The sequence below is a fragment of the Haliotis rufescens genome, unplaced genomic scaffold (genome assembly GCF_023055435.1).
Source record: "Haliotis rufescens isolate VD_foot unplaced genomic scaffold, xgHalRufe1.0.p SCAF_19, whole genome shotgun sequence".
In the NCBI taxonomy this organism is placed as follows: domain Eukaryota; kingdom Metazoa; phylum Mollusca; class Gastropoda; order Lepetellida; family Haliotidae; genus Haliotis; species Haliotis rufescens.
In genome coordinates, this window is record NW_025963879.1 from 25169298 (window position 1) to 25191363 (window position 22066).

The 22066-nt window shown below is 43.6% G+C and overlaps 2 protein-coding genes across 2 annotated transcripts in view; one reads left to right on the forward strand and one right to left on the reverse strand.

Annotated features, from left to right (window-relative positions):
* The window catches only part of LOC124123125, a 23088-nt gene extending 15114 nt beyond the window's left edge, over positions 1-7974 (forward strand). Inside the window, exons 5-8 of the mRNA XM_048398720.1 lie at positions 4735-4940; positions 5835-6011; positions 6652-6786; positions 7283-7974. Coding sequence (XP_048254677.1) covers positions 4735-4940; positions 5835-6011; positions 6652-6786; positions 7283-7449 — 685 coding nt within the window. The 3' untranslated portion in view covers positions 7450-7974. The remainder of the gene's footprint in view (positions 1-4734; positions 4941-5834; positions 6012-6651; positions 6787-7282) is intronic.
* The window catches only part of LOC124123121 (protein wech-like), a 23740-nt gene extending 3014 nt beyond the window's left edge, over positions 1-20726 (reverse strand). The window contains exons 1-2 of the mRNA XM_048399090.1: positions 20408-20726; positions 408-704 (exon numbers count right to left, since the gene is read on the reverse strand). Coding sequence (XP_048255047.1) covers positions 408-699 — 292 coding nt within the window. The 5' untranslated portion in view covers positions 700-704; positions 20408-20726. The remainder of the gene's footprint in view (positions 1-407; positions 705-20407) is intronic.
* Between the last annotated feature and the right edge of the window lie 1340 nt (positions 20727-22066).

Consider the following 22066-nt stretch of genomic DNA (forward strand, 5'->3'; position numbering starts at 1 on the left):
GAAACACGGCGTCGTGCAAGTATGTTCCATATAGCACATTCTGTGGCTCATCATGAACTGATGTGGATGAGAAAATACGCATCACAAGCATTTCAATAAGTGCTGTCGTGAAATCTTATTCAAATAACACTGGATTTGTTGCACTGGTTTATTTCACCACATAGATCGTAGAAAAGACAACGTCTGTGTCTGAGATAGATCTTAGATCACATGGATGTTACTCATTAAGCACATGTTCACAATAGGATTGTATTTTGTACACAATCCTTCCAAACAACACCATCAGCAGGTTTAGAAAATTTACAGAAAACATTCTTCTCAACTTCACACACGTTCGTATCCTCAGCACACTCACTCAGTCAGACCTAGGAACCACACTTATATACGTACAAATCACAAACTCCCACCTTTTGATCCGGGGCCAAACGAGTCCAAGAGTCCCTGGATGACAAAGCTAGGCTTGACGCCATCCGCCCACTCCTCCACTGTTCTCTCAGGGGCAGACACTTTCGTCATCTTGCTGCAGAATGGACACAGGAGAGACTTGGCACTGATGGCTTCTGGTCTGGTTTTTGTGTAGTTGACGACACATTTCCGACAGAAGGTGTGATTGCATACAAGTGTACAGGCCTTGTCAAACACCTCTGTACATATCGTGCATGTCAGGAAGTGTTCTGTTAACTTCTGGGAGGTCGCCATCTTACCTACAAAACGACAAAACCAGCCGTTGTATTTTCGGTGTACCCTTATACAAATTTTAGCCACAACCCGAGCTTCCTGACCTCAAACACGTACCACTAAGTCTGACTGTAGTTGTGGCACTTATTTACTGTCCCGTTCAAAACTAAAGAAGGGTATTTTCTATCCTCCCATTCACCGCCTGGATCATCCAGATCTTAAAACAATTAACAAATATCCCATTTCGTAAAAACAACAGCATTATCTCAGATGTATGCAAATGTTATGAATTATGAACATACATTCTGCAAAACACTGTATTTGTGTGCGTGGGTGTCTGAATGTGTGCGTGCGCGCGAGCGTGCGTGCGTGTGTGTGTGTATATTTTCTCAACTCTCGGCGGTCCTTAAGGAGACATACACAGGTATTTTATAGCTACCCATTCTCATGTCTGTATATAGCCTGAATCTGTGGCCTGTCAGTGATCAGATAGTGAATGGTGATTTTCAACTCGAGGTCACATGAAGTGTGTGCAGTGTATCGATCACGTGACATAGTTGTGGGGTGACACCCACTCATTACCATATCGACAGTAGGAGACATTATTACAGTTCACATACTACAATATCAGATATGAAATAATACAGTTATGTGGAGGTATTTTCCCGTATGGTTTACTGCAAGATTTGTCAGGGATCATGTCAGTGAGAATAACTGTAACAGACACACGTGATATATACATACACATACATCCGGAACGGTCTTAGTATTAGAGTCAAGTGGTCGATCGGAGGAAATAGTGAAAGTAGATCTTTCAAACATTCCGGTTAGCCTACATGTTACATTTAATTAGGTGCCCGGTCATGAGAATCTGCCTGGAGATGACTGTATAGTTAGATGAACCCTTGTGGTGTTACCAGACACAGTAGGACAGGTGTGTAGCGTTCTAACTGAAGTAGACACGGGCCTTGTGACAACACACACTTACCTCGTGTTGAGGGAAATTGAGAAGCAGGAAGTGATTCATTCGTTGCCAGCTCTTGTTATTCCGGGACAAGCTTCTCGCAGTTTACGGAAAGGGGCGAGTGTTGACGAATGAATGTGTGTAACAAGGGATTGGGATTCGACCACAGGTGGGATTGTGTTTACCTGAAGTTACTGAAAATATGGCAGCGCAGTGAATCAGAGGGACCTATTTACCCAAAGAGGGGGCGGGTGGCTCAGTTGTCTAAGGCGCCGCGATTCGCTGTGCAGAGTTTTGTCCCTTCAGCATGCCAGAAACCTATGATTGTGGGTTTGAATCCCGGTTCGCCCTGATTATGTTTACAGGTTGGTCAGCACAATACCCCTGCTCGTTGGTTTCACCAAAGTGGTAAACGTCTGAGACCTGTATCAGTTCTGGCTTTTCCTCCACGTTAAACTGACACGCCGTGATATAACTGGAATACTGTTAAAAGCGGCGTTAACTCACTCACTCACTATAGCTATTAACTCAAAGTGAAATCAATGTTGTATAATGACAGCAGAAGTTAATAATATTCTATTTAAAGGTAAAATATTTGATTTGTTTTTTATTTTTATCTGGCATTTTTAATTGGTGCAATTTTGTACAATGAAGTAGTACTAGTGAGAATCGTGCACTACATGATTGATAGGACAACATTAACAGTTATGTTTCTCCATCGCTGACAAATGTCAGGTACACGGTGTGTGTTAGTTACAAAGAAATAAGCAGTTTTCTGTTATATAAAACCAGGAAGTGATATTTTAAATTATTGCAAGAACTGTTGTTTGACTCAGTTTTATATGTCTTGTGTTGGAGCACAAAATTATTTCGCTGAACAGCAACTTTGTTTCATTATAATAACTTTCCGCTTGCACCTTCAAACAGTTGACTGATAGCCTTCCAAGTGTTGGCTCCCATTCAGTAGCACTCCATCTCTCATATCAACATTCCTCATCAAAGTATGATTCTGACATCTTGTTTGGTGTCGATATCCAATTGAAACAATATGTTCATCTAAAAATCTGTTGATAACAGAATTTAGTGTGAAACCAACAAATGGTATACAATCAACAATTGTATTACTCAATTAACTAGTTTTACATATCAATATTCATTTTTGAACAGCAATTACAATGACAGCTCACAATAGAGTTGTAGTACAATGGTCAGTGGCAGTATCAAATGCAAAAATATGATTGCAGTTGTGACATCAAAATGTTAGATAATGTTACCAGCTTCAAGCATTTTCTACACAGTGTCAGAAAAGTCCAGTGTCCGTTGAACATCACGGAATATTCCACCTGTTACTTTAACTCTTGACATCCATCCATGATATTACGGAACTTTTACAGATATTTTGAGCATATTAATATAATAACTTCCTTACCACCTTACATTAAATAGTACTACATTTATGAACATTAATCATTGTCCAAATGCTAAAAAATAACTATAACTTTGTCATGGTTAGGTTAGGGTTAGGCTTAGGTGAGGTTAGGTTAGGTTAGAGTTAGGGCTTCTAATGCATTAGTGTGGGTTGCTAATGCATTAGTGTGGGTAGCTAATGCATTAATGTTGCTTGCTACTGCATTAGTGTGGGTTGGTTATGCATTTGTGCCGGTTGTTAATGCATTAGTGTTGGTTGATAATGCATTAGTGTGGGTTGCTAATGCATGCGTGTTGGCTGCTAATGCATGAGTGTTGGTTGATAATGCATTAGTTTTGGTTGCTGGTGAATTTGTGTTGGTTGGTAATGCATTAGTGTGGGTTGCTAATGCATAAGTTTGGGTTCCTAGTGCATTAGTGTTGGTTGGTAATACATTAGTGTGGGTAGCTAATGCATTTGTGTTGGTTGCTAATGCGTAAGTTTTGGTTGATTATTTATTGGTGTGGATTGCTAATGCATTAGTGTTGGTTGGTAATGCATGAGTGTTGGTTGGTTATGCATGAGTGTTGGTTGGTAATGCATGAGTGTTGGTTCATAATGCATGAATGTCCTCTTGCACCACCTCTGTGCAACCTCAAAATGGTGTTTTAAAATATTGAACAATAAGCACATCGCAAAGGAATCTGTGATGAACGATATGATTTTATGGAGCAATATTGATTAACGGGAAATAGTTTGATTTACTGTTGTCGTGCCCAAATATGATTGACAAATTTGTTTGTAAAAATAACTTTGTGACACAATTCTTCACGTCGATATACAGCTGCAATAATGCCAATGCGACGTTAAATTTAAACACACACACACGCACGTACGCACGTACGTACGCATGCTCGCACGCACGCACACACACACACACACACACACACACACACACACACACACGCATAGAAACATACATATTAAACATATCCAATATGTATACTGTGATTTTCCAAAACTCCTGAAACAGAACATACTCCTGGCCTACAGAAGATGCATTTCATGTGTTGATGATTTGCCCAGACTACAGTACCATAAGAATGAAATATTTACCCCAGTACGTTGTAATCAGGCCTTCGTTTGAAGGTTTCTGATACTTATGCAGACTGGTGACGATAGTCTATTATCTAAGCGATCTCTATTATTGTATCATATATTTCACAAGAGAACAGTCCTTTTGTGAACAAATGTCTTCTGTTACTTGTACAGCATATATTAAGGTGCGCTCATTGTGACATTTATAACGCCTTAATGTAAACATGATGTACTATTGGTCTTCTGGCCACACATACGACTAAACCGATGTCTGTATACTGTAATATATACACAACAAGTGATCCAATAAGATCACGTTATTGTGCGTTGACTACAATCACGTGGCCAGATTGTTGTGGTGATAGCCGTGTGACGTCTTTTTCGCCAACCTGTCGCGATCCACATCGCAGTCGTGAGCTATTTTTAGAACTCCGCGTGGCCAGAAATTGACAGGGCAAAGTTGCGTGTTGTATATTTCGCCGCCTGGCTTCCTGAATGTGAAGTATATTAGGTTGTCAGTGGTGTGTGTGGTCATGTCAGCGTGAGGCAGTCAGACAGAGAACGTTTGGGATAATAGCTGGTGATAATTCAGAGTGGGAACGGACAACGGACTCTTTGTTATTCACTTACACTGTTTCTACAGAACGGGACACATTTCAAGGAACATTCATCGTGTTCAGGTGATATTTTGTGATATCGCTATGGGTTTGTTACTATCACGGCTTATGCAGATCTACAGTGAGTTTTCATCGGAACCAGCTCGGATCCTGATGCTGGGACTGGATGCAGCAGGTAGGCATGGGGAGGCCTCGGGGGTAAACGTTTGTTTGTTTGTTTGTTTGCTTGTTTGTTTGCTTGTTTGTTTGTTTGTTTAACGGAAGACTCAGCAATATAACTATAAGACGGCGATTTGTAAATAATCAAAACTGACCACTACCCGTTCCCGTTAGCCGACTTTTACGACAAGCATTGTTTGCTGAAGATCAGTTGTAACCCGCATCTTCACGATGGAGGGGGATAAACCATGTTTTATTATTCTTTATTTCTTATTCAAAATGTAGTGCTATAACACTTTTGTATTACTGGGAGGGTGGGGTATTCAACTTTAAATACCTTTTTGTTATTAAGCTTGCATCGATCCACTTGTCAACAGGGCTTAATATTTCATCTGTTTAATCAGTGGGGGCGGTCGGGTAGCCTAGAGGTTAAAGCGTTTGCTCGTCACACCGAAGACCCGGGTTCGATTCCCGACATGGATACATTGTATGAAGCCCATTCCTGGTGTCCCCCGCCGTGATATTGCTGGAATATTGCTAGAAGCGGCGTAAAACCATACTCACTCACTCGAACTCTCGAATAAAATATAATGGTGTTTGGGAAAGTGAATGGTAAATAAACCATGCTATAGGGATGTGGTATGTTATCTCAGTGTGCTAGCACTATAACATCGGCATCAGTCCGGACTAGTACAAGCAGCCACACACATACGTATACACATGCACGTCGCTATATATGGGCAATAATCTTGGACGTGACTTTAAACCCCATGTCACCCAGCAATAATATGGTAATATTAGTGACCAGTGTGCAGGTAGAATATAATGTAGCGCAGTGAGCATGATCAGTGCGTGGATTCGTCGCATTACAAACGTTATCCGTCTCGGTAATATGGTGGTGTTGTCCCAGGTAAGACGACCATCCTGTACAAGCTGAAGCTGAACGAGAGCGTGTGCACCATCCCCACCATCGGCTTCAACGTGGAGACGGTCAGTCCGGTGAAGGGCGTGACGTTCACGGTGTGGGACGTTGGGGGCCAGGAGAAGATCAGACAGCTGTGGAAACACTACTACCTGAACACACAAGGTAGGTGTAATATAAGAACTACACACGGGGAGCCACACACTTCAGAGGGCATGATCCACGGATCGCAGTGCACCTTGTCTGTTTGGTTTGTTTTTTTGTTTAACGCTGTACTCAGCAATATTCCCGCTATATGACAACGGTCTGTAAATAATCGCGTCTGGACCAGACACTCCAATGATTGACGACATGAGCATCGACCTACGCAATTGAGATACGATGACATGCATCGAGTCGGCAAGCCTGACCACCTGATCCCGTTAGTCGCCTCTTACGACAAGCATATAGTCGCCTTTTACGGCAAGCATGGGTTGCTGAAGACCTATTCTATCCCGGATCTTCACGGGTCACCTTGTCTGTCGTTATTGCCGACCAAAATGGAGTCGAAAAAAGGCCGCGAACACTAATGGACTACTGTTTCTGATTGGCTGATAATGGAATGGGCGGGGTTTGTGCATAATTACGCTAAACGATGTCACTGGTTTCATATTGTGATCCACAGTGTGTTTGTGTTAATGATTAAGCAAGCAGTCTGTTAAGATATTATTGTTGACTATCCCTATTCACACATTGTGCTCACCGACTTTTACGTTTATATTTCCGTAAAGGCAAAACATGAAGTCAATTCTTGAATAACCCCCAGGTCTGATCTACGTGGTGGACAGCGCAGACCGTCTGCGCATAAAGGAAGCCAGGTCGGAGCTGCACGGAATCTGCAGTACGCCGGAGATGGTGGGGGTACCGGTGGTGGTGATCGCCAACAAGCAGGACTTGCCAGGTGGGTGCGTCAGAATGGTCCATGTGAATTACTGCTGACAAGCATCAGACCAACAGCCTGGTTTCCTGCGTATGCGGCGCTGGCGCTGCACTGTAGCTCCAGCGCAGCATACCCAGGGAACCAGACTGTCAAGACCTACGGTAGGCAAACCAGTGGTTGATACCATAAGCAGGTTAAGACAAATTCCTGTCATGTTATGAAGTGGGGTTATCAGAAATCGGCTTCATTAATTGCACGGTGGGGATGTGGTGTCAAACCAGTGTCTTCGGAGACACGAGCTAACACTTTGACTACTGGGCCACCCCAACGCCACTGGCATATAATAGCCAATGACTTATATATCAGGTGTGTTTTATACAGTCAAGGGACACAACTCGACATTACGCATACAGAAATTATGTCTATTTATTTACTATTCGCATGGCTGAAAATAGGCCTATTTTCCGATCCTGTTATATCTTCCTTTTGTTATGTATCCTTGTGTGTCTGTACGTAGGTGCCCTTAAACCATCGGAGGTCGTCGAGGAACTTGACATGAGGGACCTCAGTGACCGGAAATGGTACATACACGGCGCATGCGCACCAAATGGAGAAGGGTTATTGGAATCAGTGCAGGAAATGTCGCGACTCGTGAAAGACTTTCAGAAAGCTCGTCGACGATGACAGGGGACGTTCCACAACACCAAGCATAATAAAGAATCAAAACAGCACAATGAACAAGTATGTGGTAAACAGGGCCCTGCTCCCCGTCTGAAGTTCAGCGAGACACCATATAAGTCGAGAGGATAAGTTCTGGTGCGAGTCAGTGCGTCTGCCTTCCCGTAGGTTACTTCATTTGGGAGACATACTTGAACTCGTTCTTAAAGGTTCTCACAGCGCTGGCAATTCAAGGTTCTCACAACGCTGGCAATGTGAAGTTCAAATTTCCTTGGATATTGAAATCACCGAAAAGATCATGTGAGTGAGTGTTGTGTGACGCCGCATGAGCGGTTATGTAGCCATTGGCGGTGAACTGTGTCTGAAATTAGACTGTGATAGCTCAGGTACGTTAAGATTGAAACTCTTCAGAAATCAACGAATGACTTTATTTACAGTGTCATAGATTCATTTTTATTTTGTTGTGTATTTTTTAATATGTTGTAAATATTGTTTGTATTTGTTGTTTATAATAAAAACGTATTTCAAACACTGGGGAGTTCACCCTTGATTTTTCTGACATAATGATTTGTCTATGCATAGAATCGTTAGTCCAGCCAAACTGTAACTCTAGAATTCCAACAGTGGAAACTGGACTTTTATAGTCAGTTAACGCCCTTGCCTCGGGAAGATGTCTTACATGCAAATAGCTAACAGGGTCAGTGTGTGAGGTACGGACCACAGAAACCATTGACAAAACAAACCATGCCACACAACCTGACCTAATCAGGTTACACACTGTAATCGCATAGTCTCCATCTTAGGAGGTAGATACAGGCACTGGGGACAGTGAGTGAGTGTGTTGAGTTTAGTGCCACTTTGAACAATATTCCAGTCATGTCACGGTGTGTCAGCTTGTGGGAGGATCATTCGTCAACAAAGGAACGCAACTGTGCATAACGACTAGCCTCGGACCACCCGTACCCTCGTATTTAATTGATCCACGTTCCAGAAAGCGATCGTATTGCTGCGACTGTCGCAAGTCTACGTTAAAGTATTGGAGTTACGATCATCTTACTGCTGCGACTGTCGCAAGTCTATGTTAAAGTATTGGAGTACGATCATCTTACTGCTGCGACTGTCGCAAGTCTATGTTAAAGTATGGGACTTACGATCATCTTAGTGCTGAGACTGTCGCAAGTTTATGTTAAAGTATGGGACTTACAATAATCTTAGTGCTGCGACTGTCGCAAGTTTATGTTAAAGTATTGGAGTTACGATCATCTTAGTACTGCGACTGTCGTCAGTCTATGTTTAAGTATGTGAGTTACGATCACCTTAGTGGTGAGACTGTCGCAAGTTAATGTTTAAGTTTTGGAGTTACGATCATCTTAGTGCTGCGACTGTCACAAGTCTACGTTAAAGTATGGGACTTACGATCATCTTAGTGCTGCGACTGTCACAAGTTTATGTGAAAGTATGGGAGTTACGATCATCTTACTGCTGCGACTGTCGCAAGTCTATGTTAAAGTATGGGACTTACGATCATCTTACTGCTGAGACTGTCGCAAGTTTATGGTAAAGTATGGGACTTACAATAATCTTAGTGCTGCGACTGTCGCAAGTTTATGTTAAAGTATTGGAGTTACGATCATCTTAGTACTGCGACTGTCGTCAGTCTATGTTTAAGTATGTGAGTTACGATCACCTCAGTGGTGAGACTGTCGCAAGTTTATGTTTAAGTATGGGAGTTACGATCATCTTAGTGCTGCGACTGTCACAAGTTTATGTTAAAGTATGGGACTTACGATCATCTTAGTGCTGCGACTGTCACAAGTTTATGTTAAAGTATGGGAGTTACAATAATCTTAGTGCTGCGACTGTCGCAAGTTTATGTTAAAGTATGGGAGTTACAATAATCTTAGTGCTACGACTGTCGTAAGTCTATGTTAAAGTATGGGAGTTACGAGTTGCGTTAAGACTGCTTTATGGAACGAACCCGTGTTGGGTAATATATAGGCGTGTATAAAGTTTAGGTTTCAAGGGTTGATTATTCTAGGGAGAGAGTTTGGTTAAACGCCACTTTTAACAGTATTCCAGCTGTATCAGGGCATGACGGCTTAACGTATGGGGATGTTTGAAGTGATGCAGGTCTTAAACGTTTAGCTATTTGCTGAAACCAACAAGGAGGGTTACAAGCCATTCAACTGCCATTGGAGTCTAACTTGACAGCATGAAGTCACATTGTCATATAATTAACAATGTCAACCATTCAACATATTTATTCGTAAAAAGAGTACAAGTTGTAACATAATTCATAACCAGCATATCAGTCATCTTGTAAAAAATGTAATAAACGGGAGTAAGAGAGGTAAATGGATATAAAACAACAAAGAACTAACCCAAAGGTGACAACACTGTAACCTGATACTGCTCAGGAGGGAGCACCTGGGTACATTGACAGATCACAGACTTGTTGGAGAGAATACGTGGGAGTGTACTACAACGTCTGGCTACAACCGCTACCAACACGTGAGTTACACCCCAGATGCTGGCAAGGAGTTACCTGGGCAACATGTGAGTTACATCCCAGCTTCTGGCAAGGGGTTAACTGGCAAAGTGAGAGTTATACCCTAGCTGCTAGTAAGGGGTTAACTGGGCAACATGTGAGTTACCCCTAGCTGCTGGCAAGGGGTTACCTGGGCAACATGTGAATTACACCTTAGCTGCTGATAAGGGGTTACCTGGGCAACATCTGATTTATCCCCCAACTGCTGGCAAGGAGTTAACTGGGCAACATGTTTGTTACACCCTAGCTGCTGGCAAGGGGTTAATTGTGCAACATGTGAGTTACACCCTAGCTGCTGGCAAGGAGTTTACTGGGCAACATGTGAGTTACACCCTAGCTGCTGGCAAGGGGTTAACTAGACAACATGTGAGTTACACCCTAGCTGTTGGCAAGGAGTTAACTGGGCAACATGTGAGTAACACCCTAGCTGCTGGCAAGGGGTTAACTAGACAACATGTGAGTTACACCCTAGCTGTTGGCAAGGGGTTACCTGGCCAACATGTGAGTTACGGCCCAGCTGCTGGCAAGAAGTTTACTGTGCAACATGTGAGTTACACCCTAGCTGTTGGCAAGGGGTTACCTGGCCAAAATGTGAGTTACACCCCAGCTACTGGCAAGAAGTTTACTGTGCAACCTGTGAGTTACACCCTAGCTGTTGGCAAGGGGTTAACTGTGCAACATGTGAGTTACACCCGAGCTGCTGGCAAGGGGTAAACTGGGGAACATGTGAGTTACACCCTAGCTGCTGGCAAGGAGTTAACTGGGCAACATGTGGGTTACACCATAGCTGCTGGCAAGGGGTTAACTAGACATATGTGAGTTACACCCTAGCTGTTCGCTAGGGGTTACCTGACCAACATGTGAGTTACACCCTAGCTGTTGGCAAGGGGTAAACTGGGCAACATGTGAGTTACACCCCAGCTGCTGGCAATAGGTTACCTGGGCAACATGTGAATTATACCCTAGCTGCTGGCAAGGAGTTACCTGGGCAACACATGAGTTATACCCCAACTGCTGACAAGGGGCTACCTGGGCAACATGTGAGTAACACCCCAGCTGCTGGCAAGGGGTTACCTGGGCAACATGTGAGTTATACCCTAGCTACTGATAAGGGTTAACTGGGAAACATTTGAATTACACCCTAGCTGCTGGCCAGGGGTTAACTAGACAACATGTGAGTTACACCCTAGCTGTTGGCAAGGAGTTAACTGGGCAACATGTGAGTAACACCCTAGCTGCTGGCAAGGGGTTAACTAGACAACATGTGAGTTACACCCTAACTGTTGGCAAGGGGTTTCATGGCCAACATGTGAGTTACACCCCAGCTGCTGGCAAAAAATTTACTGTGCAACATGTGAGTTACACCCTAGCTGTTGGCAAGGGGTTACCTGGGCAACATGTGAGTTACACCCTAGCTGTTGGCAAGGGGTTACCTGGCCAACATGTGAGTTACACCCTAGCTGCTGGCAAGAAGTTTACTGTGCAACATGTGAGTTACACCCTAGCTGTTGGCAAGGGGTTAACTGGGCAACATGTGAGTTACATCCTAGCTGCTGGCAAGGGGTAAACTGGCGAACATGTGAGTTACACCCTAGCTGCTGGCAAGGAGTTAACTGAGCAACATGTGGGTTACACCATAGATTCTGGCAAGGAGTTACCTGGGCAACTGTGAGTTACACCCTAGCTGTTGGCAAGGAGTTAACTGGGCAACATGTGAGTAACACCCTAGCTGCTGGCAAGGGGTTAACTAGACAACATGTGAGTTACACCCTAGCTGTTGGCAAGGGGTTACATGGCCAAACTGTGAGTTACACCCCAGCTGCTGGCAAGAAGTTTACTGTGCAACATGTTAGTAACACCCTAGCTGTTGGCAAGTGGTTACCTGGGCAACATGTGAGTTACACCCTAGCTGTTGGCAAGGTGTTACCTGGCCAACATGTGAGTTACACCCCAGCTGCTGGCAAGAAGTTTTCTGTGCAACATGTGAGTTACACCCTAGCTGTTGGCAAGAAGTTTACTGTGCAACATGTGATTTACACCCTAGCTGCTGGCAAGATGTTTACTGTGCAACATGTGAGTTACACCCTAGCTGTTGGCAAGGGGTTAACTGGGCAACATGTGAGTTACACCCTAGCTGTTTGCAAAGGGTTACCTCGCCAACATAGGAGCACCACCCTAGCTGCTGGCAAGAAGTTTACTGTGCAACATGTGAGTTACACCCTAGCTGTTGGCAAGGGGTTAACTGGGCAACATGTGAGTTACACCCTAGCTGCTGGCAAGGGGTAAACTGGGGAACATGTGAGTTACACCCTAGCTGTTGGCAAGGGGTTACCTGGGCAACATGTGAGTTACACCCTAGCTGTTGGAAAGGGGTTAACTGGGCAACATGTGAGTTACATCCTAGCTGCAGGCAAGGGGTAAACTGGGGAACATGTGAGTTACACCCTAGCTGTTGGCAAGGGGTTACCTGGGCAACATGTGAGTTACACCCTAGCTGCTGGCAAGGAGTTAACTGTGCAACATGTGAGTTACACCCTAGCTGCTGGCAAGGAGTTACTTTGGCAACATGTGAGTTACACCCTAGCTGCTGGCAAGGGGTTAACTAGACAACATGTGAGTTACACCCTAGCTGTTGGCTAGCGGTTACCTGGCCAACATGTGAGTTACACCCTAGCTGCTGGCAAGATGTTTACTGTGCAACATGTGAGTTACACCCTAGCTGTTGGCAAGGGGTTACCTGGGCAACATGTGAGTTACACCCTAGCTGTTTGCAAAGGGTTACCTCGCCAACATAGGAGCACCACCCTAGCTGCTGGCAAGAAGTTTACTGTGCAACATGTGAGTTACACCCTAGCTGTTGGCAAGGGGTTAACTGGGCAACATGTGAGTTACACCCTAGCTGTTTGCAAAGGGTTACCTCGCCAACATAGGAGTACCACCCTAGCTGTTGGCAAGAAGTTTACTGTGCAACATGTGAGTTACACCCTAGCTGTTGGCAAGGGGTTAACTGGGCAACATGTGAGTTACACCCTAGCTGCTGGCAAGGGGTAAACTGGGGAACATGTGAGTTACACCCTAGCTGTTGGCAAGGGGTTACCTGGGCAACATGTGAGTTACACCCCAGCTGCTGGCAAGAGGTTACCTGGGCAACATGTGAGTTACACCCTAGCTGTTGGCAAGGAGTTACCTGGGCAACACATGAGTTATACCCCAACTGCTGGCAAGGGGCTACCTGGGCAACATGTGAGTAACACCCCAGCTGCTGGCAAGGTGTTAACTGGGCAACATGTGAGTTACACCCTAGCTGCTGGCAAGGGGTTACCTGGGCAACATGTGAGTTATACCCTAGCTGCTGATAAGGGTTAACTGGGAAACATTTGAATTACACCCTAGCTGCTGGCCAGGGGTTAACTGGGCAAAGTGTGAGTTACACCCTAACATGCTGGGACGGGGTTACCTGGGCAACATAGGAGTTACACCCTAGCTGCTGGTAAGGAGTTACCTGGGCAACATGTGAGTTACACCCTAGCTTTTGGCAAGGGATTAACTGGGAGCCGCCGGTGGGACAGGATACGCTCACCTTTTAGCGAACGCCTGGTATCATCACAATTTGATGGTGTTCAATAAAGACTTGCTCATGATATAGTCGGAATCTTACAGTCGACTCTGCTTAAAGCAGAGATTTCCTATGAATACCAAAAGGCCTTTGTGCGTCTTTACCGCACTGGCGGTGAAGAACAAGCAACCAACGGAGGTCTCCACCTGGGGATTCCGGGTTAGAATAGGTCCTCAGCATCCTGTGCGTGTCGTACGAGGCGACCAAATGGTCAGGCTCCGTCACCTGGTTGATACAGTGTCATCGTGACCCAACGACTTGGGATGTTGCTCGTGATGTCAGTCACTGGTTTCTCGCGTTCATACTCGATCATTTACCGTCATACATGTAGCTTGAATATCGCGGCTTTGACCAACAAACATAGAATTACAGAGGACTTATTTATTTGCAACACACATAAATAACACACTCTGATACAATGTTCCTGGCTTCACGTGTATATATTTGTTCACAAGGGTGGTCGGGTAGCTTAGTGGTTAAAGCGTTCGCTCGTCACGACGAAGACCCGGGTTCGATTCCCGACATGGTTACAATATGTGAAGCCCATTTTTGGTGTCCCCCGTCGTGAATTGCTGGGATAGTGCTAAAAGCGGCATAAAACAAAACTCACTCACTGATATTCGTTCACTGTATTTTATTGCGCTTCAAAAAGCATCCAATCACGATTTATCTCCCTTTGACCGCTTAGGTACCAGGTGAGCGTAACAAGTCCTCACCGCAGAAACGAGAGAGCTGTCGGTTATGTGCTTCATAACGCGAAACAGTTCAGTAAAGTTACCAAAACAATTAGTACATTTAATGTATATATGTACAATAGTAGTTTCAGGTGATTCTGTGGAACACTGAGGCTTACATTGTGCTAAATTCTTCCCTTTGTATCTACAGGTGTCGTACAAGGTGACTAAATTGGTGATCGGTTGGTCACAACGGCTGCTTAATACGGGCTTTTCACTGTGACTGGTTTGGCGGTTTTCGTACCGCATGTCACATGATCAGCCTCTCGACCTTAGAATTCAGAAACGCCAGACTCTCGCGGGCCTCCTTTGCAGGTCACAGTGACACAGCAGTGCAACTGTCGCCCGGATCAATGTGGTCGGAAGAATGTCTGTAAGTCTGTAACTAAACAGTGTTGTTATTTTGTCTTTTTCCGCATATCAAGGAAGTCTGGATGTTATGAATTGTTGATCTAAATCAGGAATAGATGGTAAAACGGCGCCCCATGTGTAAAGCTGTAACAAAACAGTGCTGCTTACTGTCCTCAACATAGCAAGCAAGGATGACTGTCATGTAAATATCTATCCTACACCGACTCAGCTCACGACACCTCTAGTTATAACACAGAAGGAATAGCTGCAATGCAACTGTCGCCCGGATCAATGTGGTCGGAAGAATGTCTGTAAGTCTGTAACAAAACAGTGTTGGGTTTTTGTCTTTTTTTCCGCTTATCAAGGAAGTCTGGCGGTCATGTAGATATTCCACAGACACATCAGATTTCACGAATAGATCCATAATACACTGACATTATGATTACAGTAGTTCATCTTAGGGTATCATTAAATGAATTGTTGATATAAATCAGGAATAGATGGTAAAACGGCGCCCCGTGTGTAAAGCTGTAACAAAACAGTGCTGCTTATTGTCCTCAACATAGCAAGCAAGGATTACTGTCATGTAAATATCTATCCTACACCGCCATAGCTCACAACACATCTAGTTATAACACAGAAGGACTAGCTCCGTTACATTGTTATAGTGGTTGCACAAATGAAAAACACATCATGCGGAGGATCTGGTATTCGATGTAAGGATCTTTCATCAAAGCCACTTACAGTCGAAGTTGGTGATATTTAAAATAGGAAACATGTTCGGATGAGATCTGAACAATGAAAGCAGTACGTGAACAGCCTTGTCTTGATACTGAGATAACAAATAAAATGAGTACACTTACAGACCTTCATTCATCACATTCAAATAGGAAAGCTCAAATGAGTAATTAAAGGCTAATATATAACGTGATTTTACTAAAACACAGTGAAATGTGCTGAAAGGTAAATATACAATGACACATAATACTACACCTAAATCCTCAACTCACACGTGACTACAGTTTATTGATAGGGGGATTGCGACTTGTTCATTCAGTTCAATGTAAATACCTTCACTTCATGTGACATACACACGTACATACGACCACGCCCACCAACACACACTCCACGTGGAAACTGGACACCATCCTGTGATGTCAGTATTTTTCTAACAAACTGTCCTGACTCAGTCAGATGTAGGACTTTGTGTAGATTGAGGTCTGTCACCAGGATGTCGCCTGTGCTGGTTCTTGTGATACCACGTGGATGCTCCATCTCTGTGTCTCCTGTAGGGCTGTAGGTGAACACCTCATCTCCCTCGGGAGTCAGACACACGACACACTTGGATCCACCGTCACACACCAAGACGTTTCCTGTCCTCGTGGTACAGAGGAAGTAGGGATTCTCCAAGATGTATCTACTAGGTTGGCCTGGACAAATTGACCTCAGCACGTGTCCCGTCATATCCAGGATATCAACACAGGGAGGGGAGCAGGAACTTGCTGCTAGTGTTGATGGTGTCAGAGACGTTATACCCATGTACTGTTTGCTGGTTGTGATGGTTGACAGCAGCACCAGGTCAGGGTTGACTTGTACTGTTACAATCTGACTGGAACCTTGCACAGTGACAGCCACCTGGTTGTCCTTCAACGTTGTTATACCCCACGGAGCACCACCCAGACAGAGCCTGCTGTGACCTGGATGCTGGTTCCTGGTGTAGAAGGACTTCACACTGTTGTTGTTGTTGTCTGTGACTATCACTGTGTCTGTATCATTCACCAGTAACACCGTCACGTCAATGAGGTTTGGTCCACGTTCATCTCCTTCTACTCTGACTTTAATGGTGTCCTGTAACACAGGGGCAACATTCAGGTCCAGAACACCCTCATCTAGCTGTAGATCGTCCAGTGCTCCATTCGGCTGATCACTATCCTGTCTGAACATTATGCTGGCTATTCTTCCCTTCGCCTTCAGTTCTGTGTCTCCGACAGCCTCCACATCACCAGCCTCACATCCCTGATAGTCGGTCGTATCTAAAATAAGAAGGTAACTTTGATCCAGAGTATCAACATGGAGGAATGACACTACATACTGGTGCAGTACCTTTACTGTCATGAAGCGTACATGTGTAATCCAGAAGTTGAACAAATTGTAATTTGCATGTGGTTCTCCAGAATCAGGACACATTTCAGTTGAAATATTATGTAACATGAAAGTAGATTACAAACATTGAATGTAAACAAAACTAGTGTTGGGGATATTTGGTTGACGCAATCATAGTGGTATAACCGATACTGTTGACAATGATGTATCTACACTGGAAAATCATTTATCTTTTCAAAGTAACAGCGATCAGTGGAGACATGCAGATATTGTTAAAATTGTTGTGAGTGTGTTTGGGTTTTTTTTAACCATGAACCCAACTTCCCTGTGAGAGTTACCTCCCTAATCCTGATATGTTTACTCCTGTAGCCTGTTATGTCAATTATTCACACTGTACAAAAGTGCTAATACCTCGCTACAAGGAAACTGTGTCAACGTTTCCCACTGTAGGCCTGTCCTCGATCCTCTCGACAGCCAGAACCGCTTCACGGAAATAGGTCAACGTTTCACCGTAGCGAAATGCTGTATTGGGGAAGTAGTTGGAATAGAGCCAGACCCGTACACTTTTTGTTTCAGTTTTTTTCAAAAGAATTGGTTACTGAAATGGAACAAAATTGTCGTTTTGGTGTTAAGTTACATTTGGAATTTATTTACATATTTTTACTTTTTTATTGGCGGAAGACCTTATTGTGTTTGGCAATACTTTCAACAACAATTTCAACAATATATTACTGAGGTCGAATGCTTGAATAATATTGTAATTCAGGCAAGAAAGGTGGTTATGGTCCTGTTAGTTAGTATAAATTCCTTGAATCCATACTCACCTCACCTTGACTTCAAATGTTTAGATACAAAGATAACACCAATACTTTTATACAGGGCTGAAATTTGGGGTTTAGTGACATTGAACCGAGTCAGGCAGACTATTCAATCGCTCGCTGTTTTGAAATGTGTCAAATATTGTCTCTTTATAATATGCAGGAATCTCGTTTACCCCCAAAAATGTTACAATATGTTGCGGTTGTATATGGAATACTTCAAGGGACATTGTCGCGTTGTCGCATTTTCGCATTGTCGCCCTTGCAAAAACCAGCAAAAAGTGTCAAAATTAGCCAAAGCAAGACATTGCGACAACGGGCCATTTTGGCCATTTGTGGCATTGTCGCAATGTCGCATTGTTATATGTCCAAAAGGCTTATGTGACGTACTGCAATCGGTCTTTGTACGGCGTGCGTCATCCGTCATGCGAAGTCTATGTAAATGAAAATATTTTTACATTAAGAGAAATTTTTACATTAAGGATTGTAACACGGCCATTGTATTTCCGGTGTACCCAAAATGCAAATTTTAGCCACAACCCGAGCTAACTGTCCTTAAAAACGTAACACTCAAGACTGGCTGTAGTTGTGGCACTTATTTACTGTCCCGTTTTAAAACTAAGGAAGGTATTTTCTATCCTCCCATTCACCGCCTGGATCATCGAAAAATATCCCGTTTCGTAAAAACAACAACAACATTATCTCAGTTGTATGCAGATCTTATGAAACATAAACTAACATTCTGCTTCACACTTAGGCCCGATTGTATTTGTGTGCGTGCATGCATGCGTGCGTGCCTGAATGTGTGTGCGTGCGTGCGTGCGTGCGTGCGTCCGTGTGAATGTGTATTTCTCATCTCTCGGCGGTCCTACAGGAGACATACACAGGTATTTTATAGCTCCCAATTCTCCCGTCTGTCTATACCCGGGATCTGTGGCCTGTCAGTGAGGAGATAGTGAATAGTGATTTTCAACTCGAGGCCACCCGCTGGCTTTACAACATGAAGGGTGTGCATTGTATCGATCACAGGACATAGTTATGGGGTGACACCAACTCATTACCATATCGAAAGTACATTATTACAGTTCACATACTACCATATCAGGTATGAAATAATACAGTTATGTAGAAGTATTTTCCCATATTGGTTACTGAAGCATTTGTCAGGGATCATGTCAGTAATAACTGTAACAGACACACGTGATATATACATATACATATTTCGGTATCAGTCTCAGTATTGAAGTGAAGTATCCGATCGAAGGCAATAGTGAAAGTAGATCTTTGAAATATTCCCATTAGCCTATATGTTATATTTACTTAGGTGCCCGGTCATGAGAATCTGCCTGGAGATGACTGTATAGTTAGATGAACCCTTGTGGTGTTACCAGTACACAGTAGGACAGGTATGTAGCGTTATAACTGAAGTAGACGCAAGCCTTGTGACAACACACACTTATCTCGTGTTGAGGTTGGTTGGTTGGTTTCTTGATTAACGCCGCACTCAGCAATATTCCAGCTATATGACCAGACAATCCAGTGATTAATATCATGAGCATCGATCCACGCAGTTGGGACCGACGACATGTATCAACCAAGTCAGCGAGCCTGACCACCCGATCCCGTTAGTCGCATTTTACGACAAGCATAGTCGCCTTTTACGGCAAGCATGGGTTGCTGAAGACCTTTTCTAACCCAGAATCTTCACGGGTCACCTTGTGTTGAGGGAAATTGAGCAGCAGGAAGTGCTTCATTCATGGTCAGCTCGTGTCATTCCGGGACAAGCTTCTCACAGTTTACAGAAAGGGGCGAGTAGTGACGAATGAATGTGTGTAACAAGGAATTTGGATTCGACCACAAGTGGGATTGTGTTTACCTGAAGTTTCTGAAAATATGGCACAATGTAGCAGCGCAATGAATCACAACGACCTATTAACCCAAAGAGGGGGCACGGGTGGCCCAGTTGTCTAAGGCGCCAGAAACCTATGATTATAGGTTCGAATCATGGCTCTCCCCAATTATGTTTCTAGGTTTGTCAGCACCATACCCGTGCTCGTGGGTTTCACAAAAGTGGTAAACGTTAGGTTAGGGTTAGGGTTGAAAAAAGTATTAGTGTTGGTTGATAATGCATTAGTGCAGGTTGCTAATGCATTAGTGTGGTTTGCTAATGCATTAGTGTTGGACGTTAATGCATTATATAACTAAGTGGTTCAAGTCCATACATGTACCGGTTATAACATGTTATAAATCAATAGTTTTAATATAAACATTTCATGTTCTATCATTTTGCATTTTGTTTCAATAATAACTGAAAACATTACATTAGATAATGATCAAATATATATTTCTTTTATTTGAAAAAAAAAATAGAACTGTGTCATATGTCCATACCCCACACAAATCTATATACCTGTGATAACATCTATCGATCCCAGTCTTTCACTGTGACCAACTTTCATTATCAACGTTCACCGACCATTCCATCCTATGAACAATGACGAGTCCCTGTACAAGTGTTCAATGTTTGAATTTTCACGCCCCTTTCACATTTGTTTCGAGGGGTAATTGACACTGGTAGACGTGTAAATTATTCTCACAATCTCAACCGAACGTAACTCCATTCCGACCTGGGTTAGAGTAGATTCCCAGCACTGGATGTGACTAAACTGACCAGTTTCACACAGTGTGAGATTATTTATGAAAAACAGTCGACCTTTACAGTTTGAGGAACTAATGTATGTTCCAGCATAATGCTGCATATCTCTGTCTCCCTGTAGTGTAACACATAACTTACCCTGTGTCCCGACACGCCCTCTCCACCCGCGACAGTTTGACGTTGTGACGCAATGAGAGCTGGGTCAGGTTTGCTGATAAGCACGATGACAGTTTAAAATAAATCAAATCAGGGTCACCCCTTGGTCATGTGACAGTCATTTGGTGGTCGAGGTTATATCGTACAGAGACGACCCTAGTGTTGGAATAAGTGTTCCGCGGACCTATCCAGCTGAGCAGATACCCTGTCCCCATCTTATGCTTCCCAAAGCAACGTTTTGGGAATCATCTATAAATTTGATAAATAGTTGAAGAAAGATGCATGATGTGTGTCGGTGCTATTCCCACCTACACTAGTACCCACACACGGACTATTGATTACACCATGGCGACATTACAGACCACTGTTGTCAGATCCCAGACAGTGACATCAATGTGATAAAACAATCCCATAAACTTGTTATCACAATACCATAAACATGCAATCGAGGTCACCTGTCAGGAAGTACTGTTAGTTGACTTACTGAGATCCCAGCAAACAGGTCTAGCGTCGTTCCTACATATACTGAACCGCAAAACAAACGTCACCCACAGTAAGATTGCATGAAAAGTTGTCATTTAAATATCTGGGTGATTTTTGTCAAAGTTTCTAAAGTTTAACATTACCTTTCCAAGAAAAATGAAATTTGATGATAAAAAAAAAAGCGGTTGACAATAAGACAGATCGCCCAAACGCATCACGGCAACGGCCATTGTAACCCGATGCACATGAGTGGAAACTGAAATGCACATGCGTTCACCAATTTCTTGCCCTATAAGAATCCACTCACCTGGTATAACAATCATTCGTTATTGAATTGCTACCACATGCCAAGATTGACAAGAAAAAATCGACAAAAAGCTCTTGGACGATTGCAAGCTGGACAAACTGCCCGGCAAGTAGCCACTACATTTCAAGTCCACGTAAGGACCATATACCGACAACGATGACCGACCACGTAGTGGAAGACCAAGGGTCACCACCCGACGTCAGGATCGTCAGATTGTGCGACAGCATCTTCAAGATCGCTTTGTAACTGCTGCGGAAACTGCTCGACAAACCATGGGGACACACCAGCAACACATTAATGCAGACACCGTGCGTCGACGATTGACGAGCTGACACCTCCACTGTCACAGGCCACACAGAGGACCCATTCTGACACTACGTCATCGCCGGGACCGTCTTCAGTGGGCAACACAGCATCAGCATTGGCGCCACAAGCAGTGGAGAAGAGATTCAAAGACGGCTGAATGACGTCCGACCAAGGCCGACAACTGCAGCTGAACTGCGTCAGGCGTTCCTCAGAGTGTGGGCTGAAGTGCCTATGGCCTTCATCAAGCGCCTCATCCATTCCATGTATCGACGTTGCACGGCAGCCATCAATGCATGTGGCGGACACACGAGACACTGATTCGTGATGCCATTTCCTCAGAGACTAGTGTTGTGTTTCACTTTAAGAACATTTGACACTTCAATTTCAATCTTGATCAGTTTTACCAAGTTTCATCTTTTTAATATCTTTATAAAGATATGTAAAAGGAATATAAAGATATTAAAAAGATATGTAAAAGGAATATAAAGATATTAAAAAGATGAAACTTTGCAGTGACCGACCATTTGATATATATCTGGTTTTGT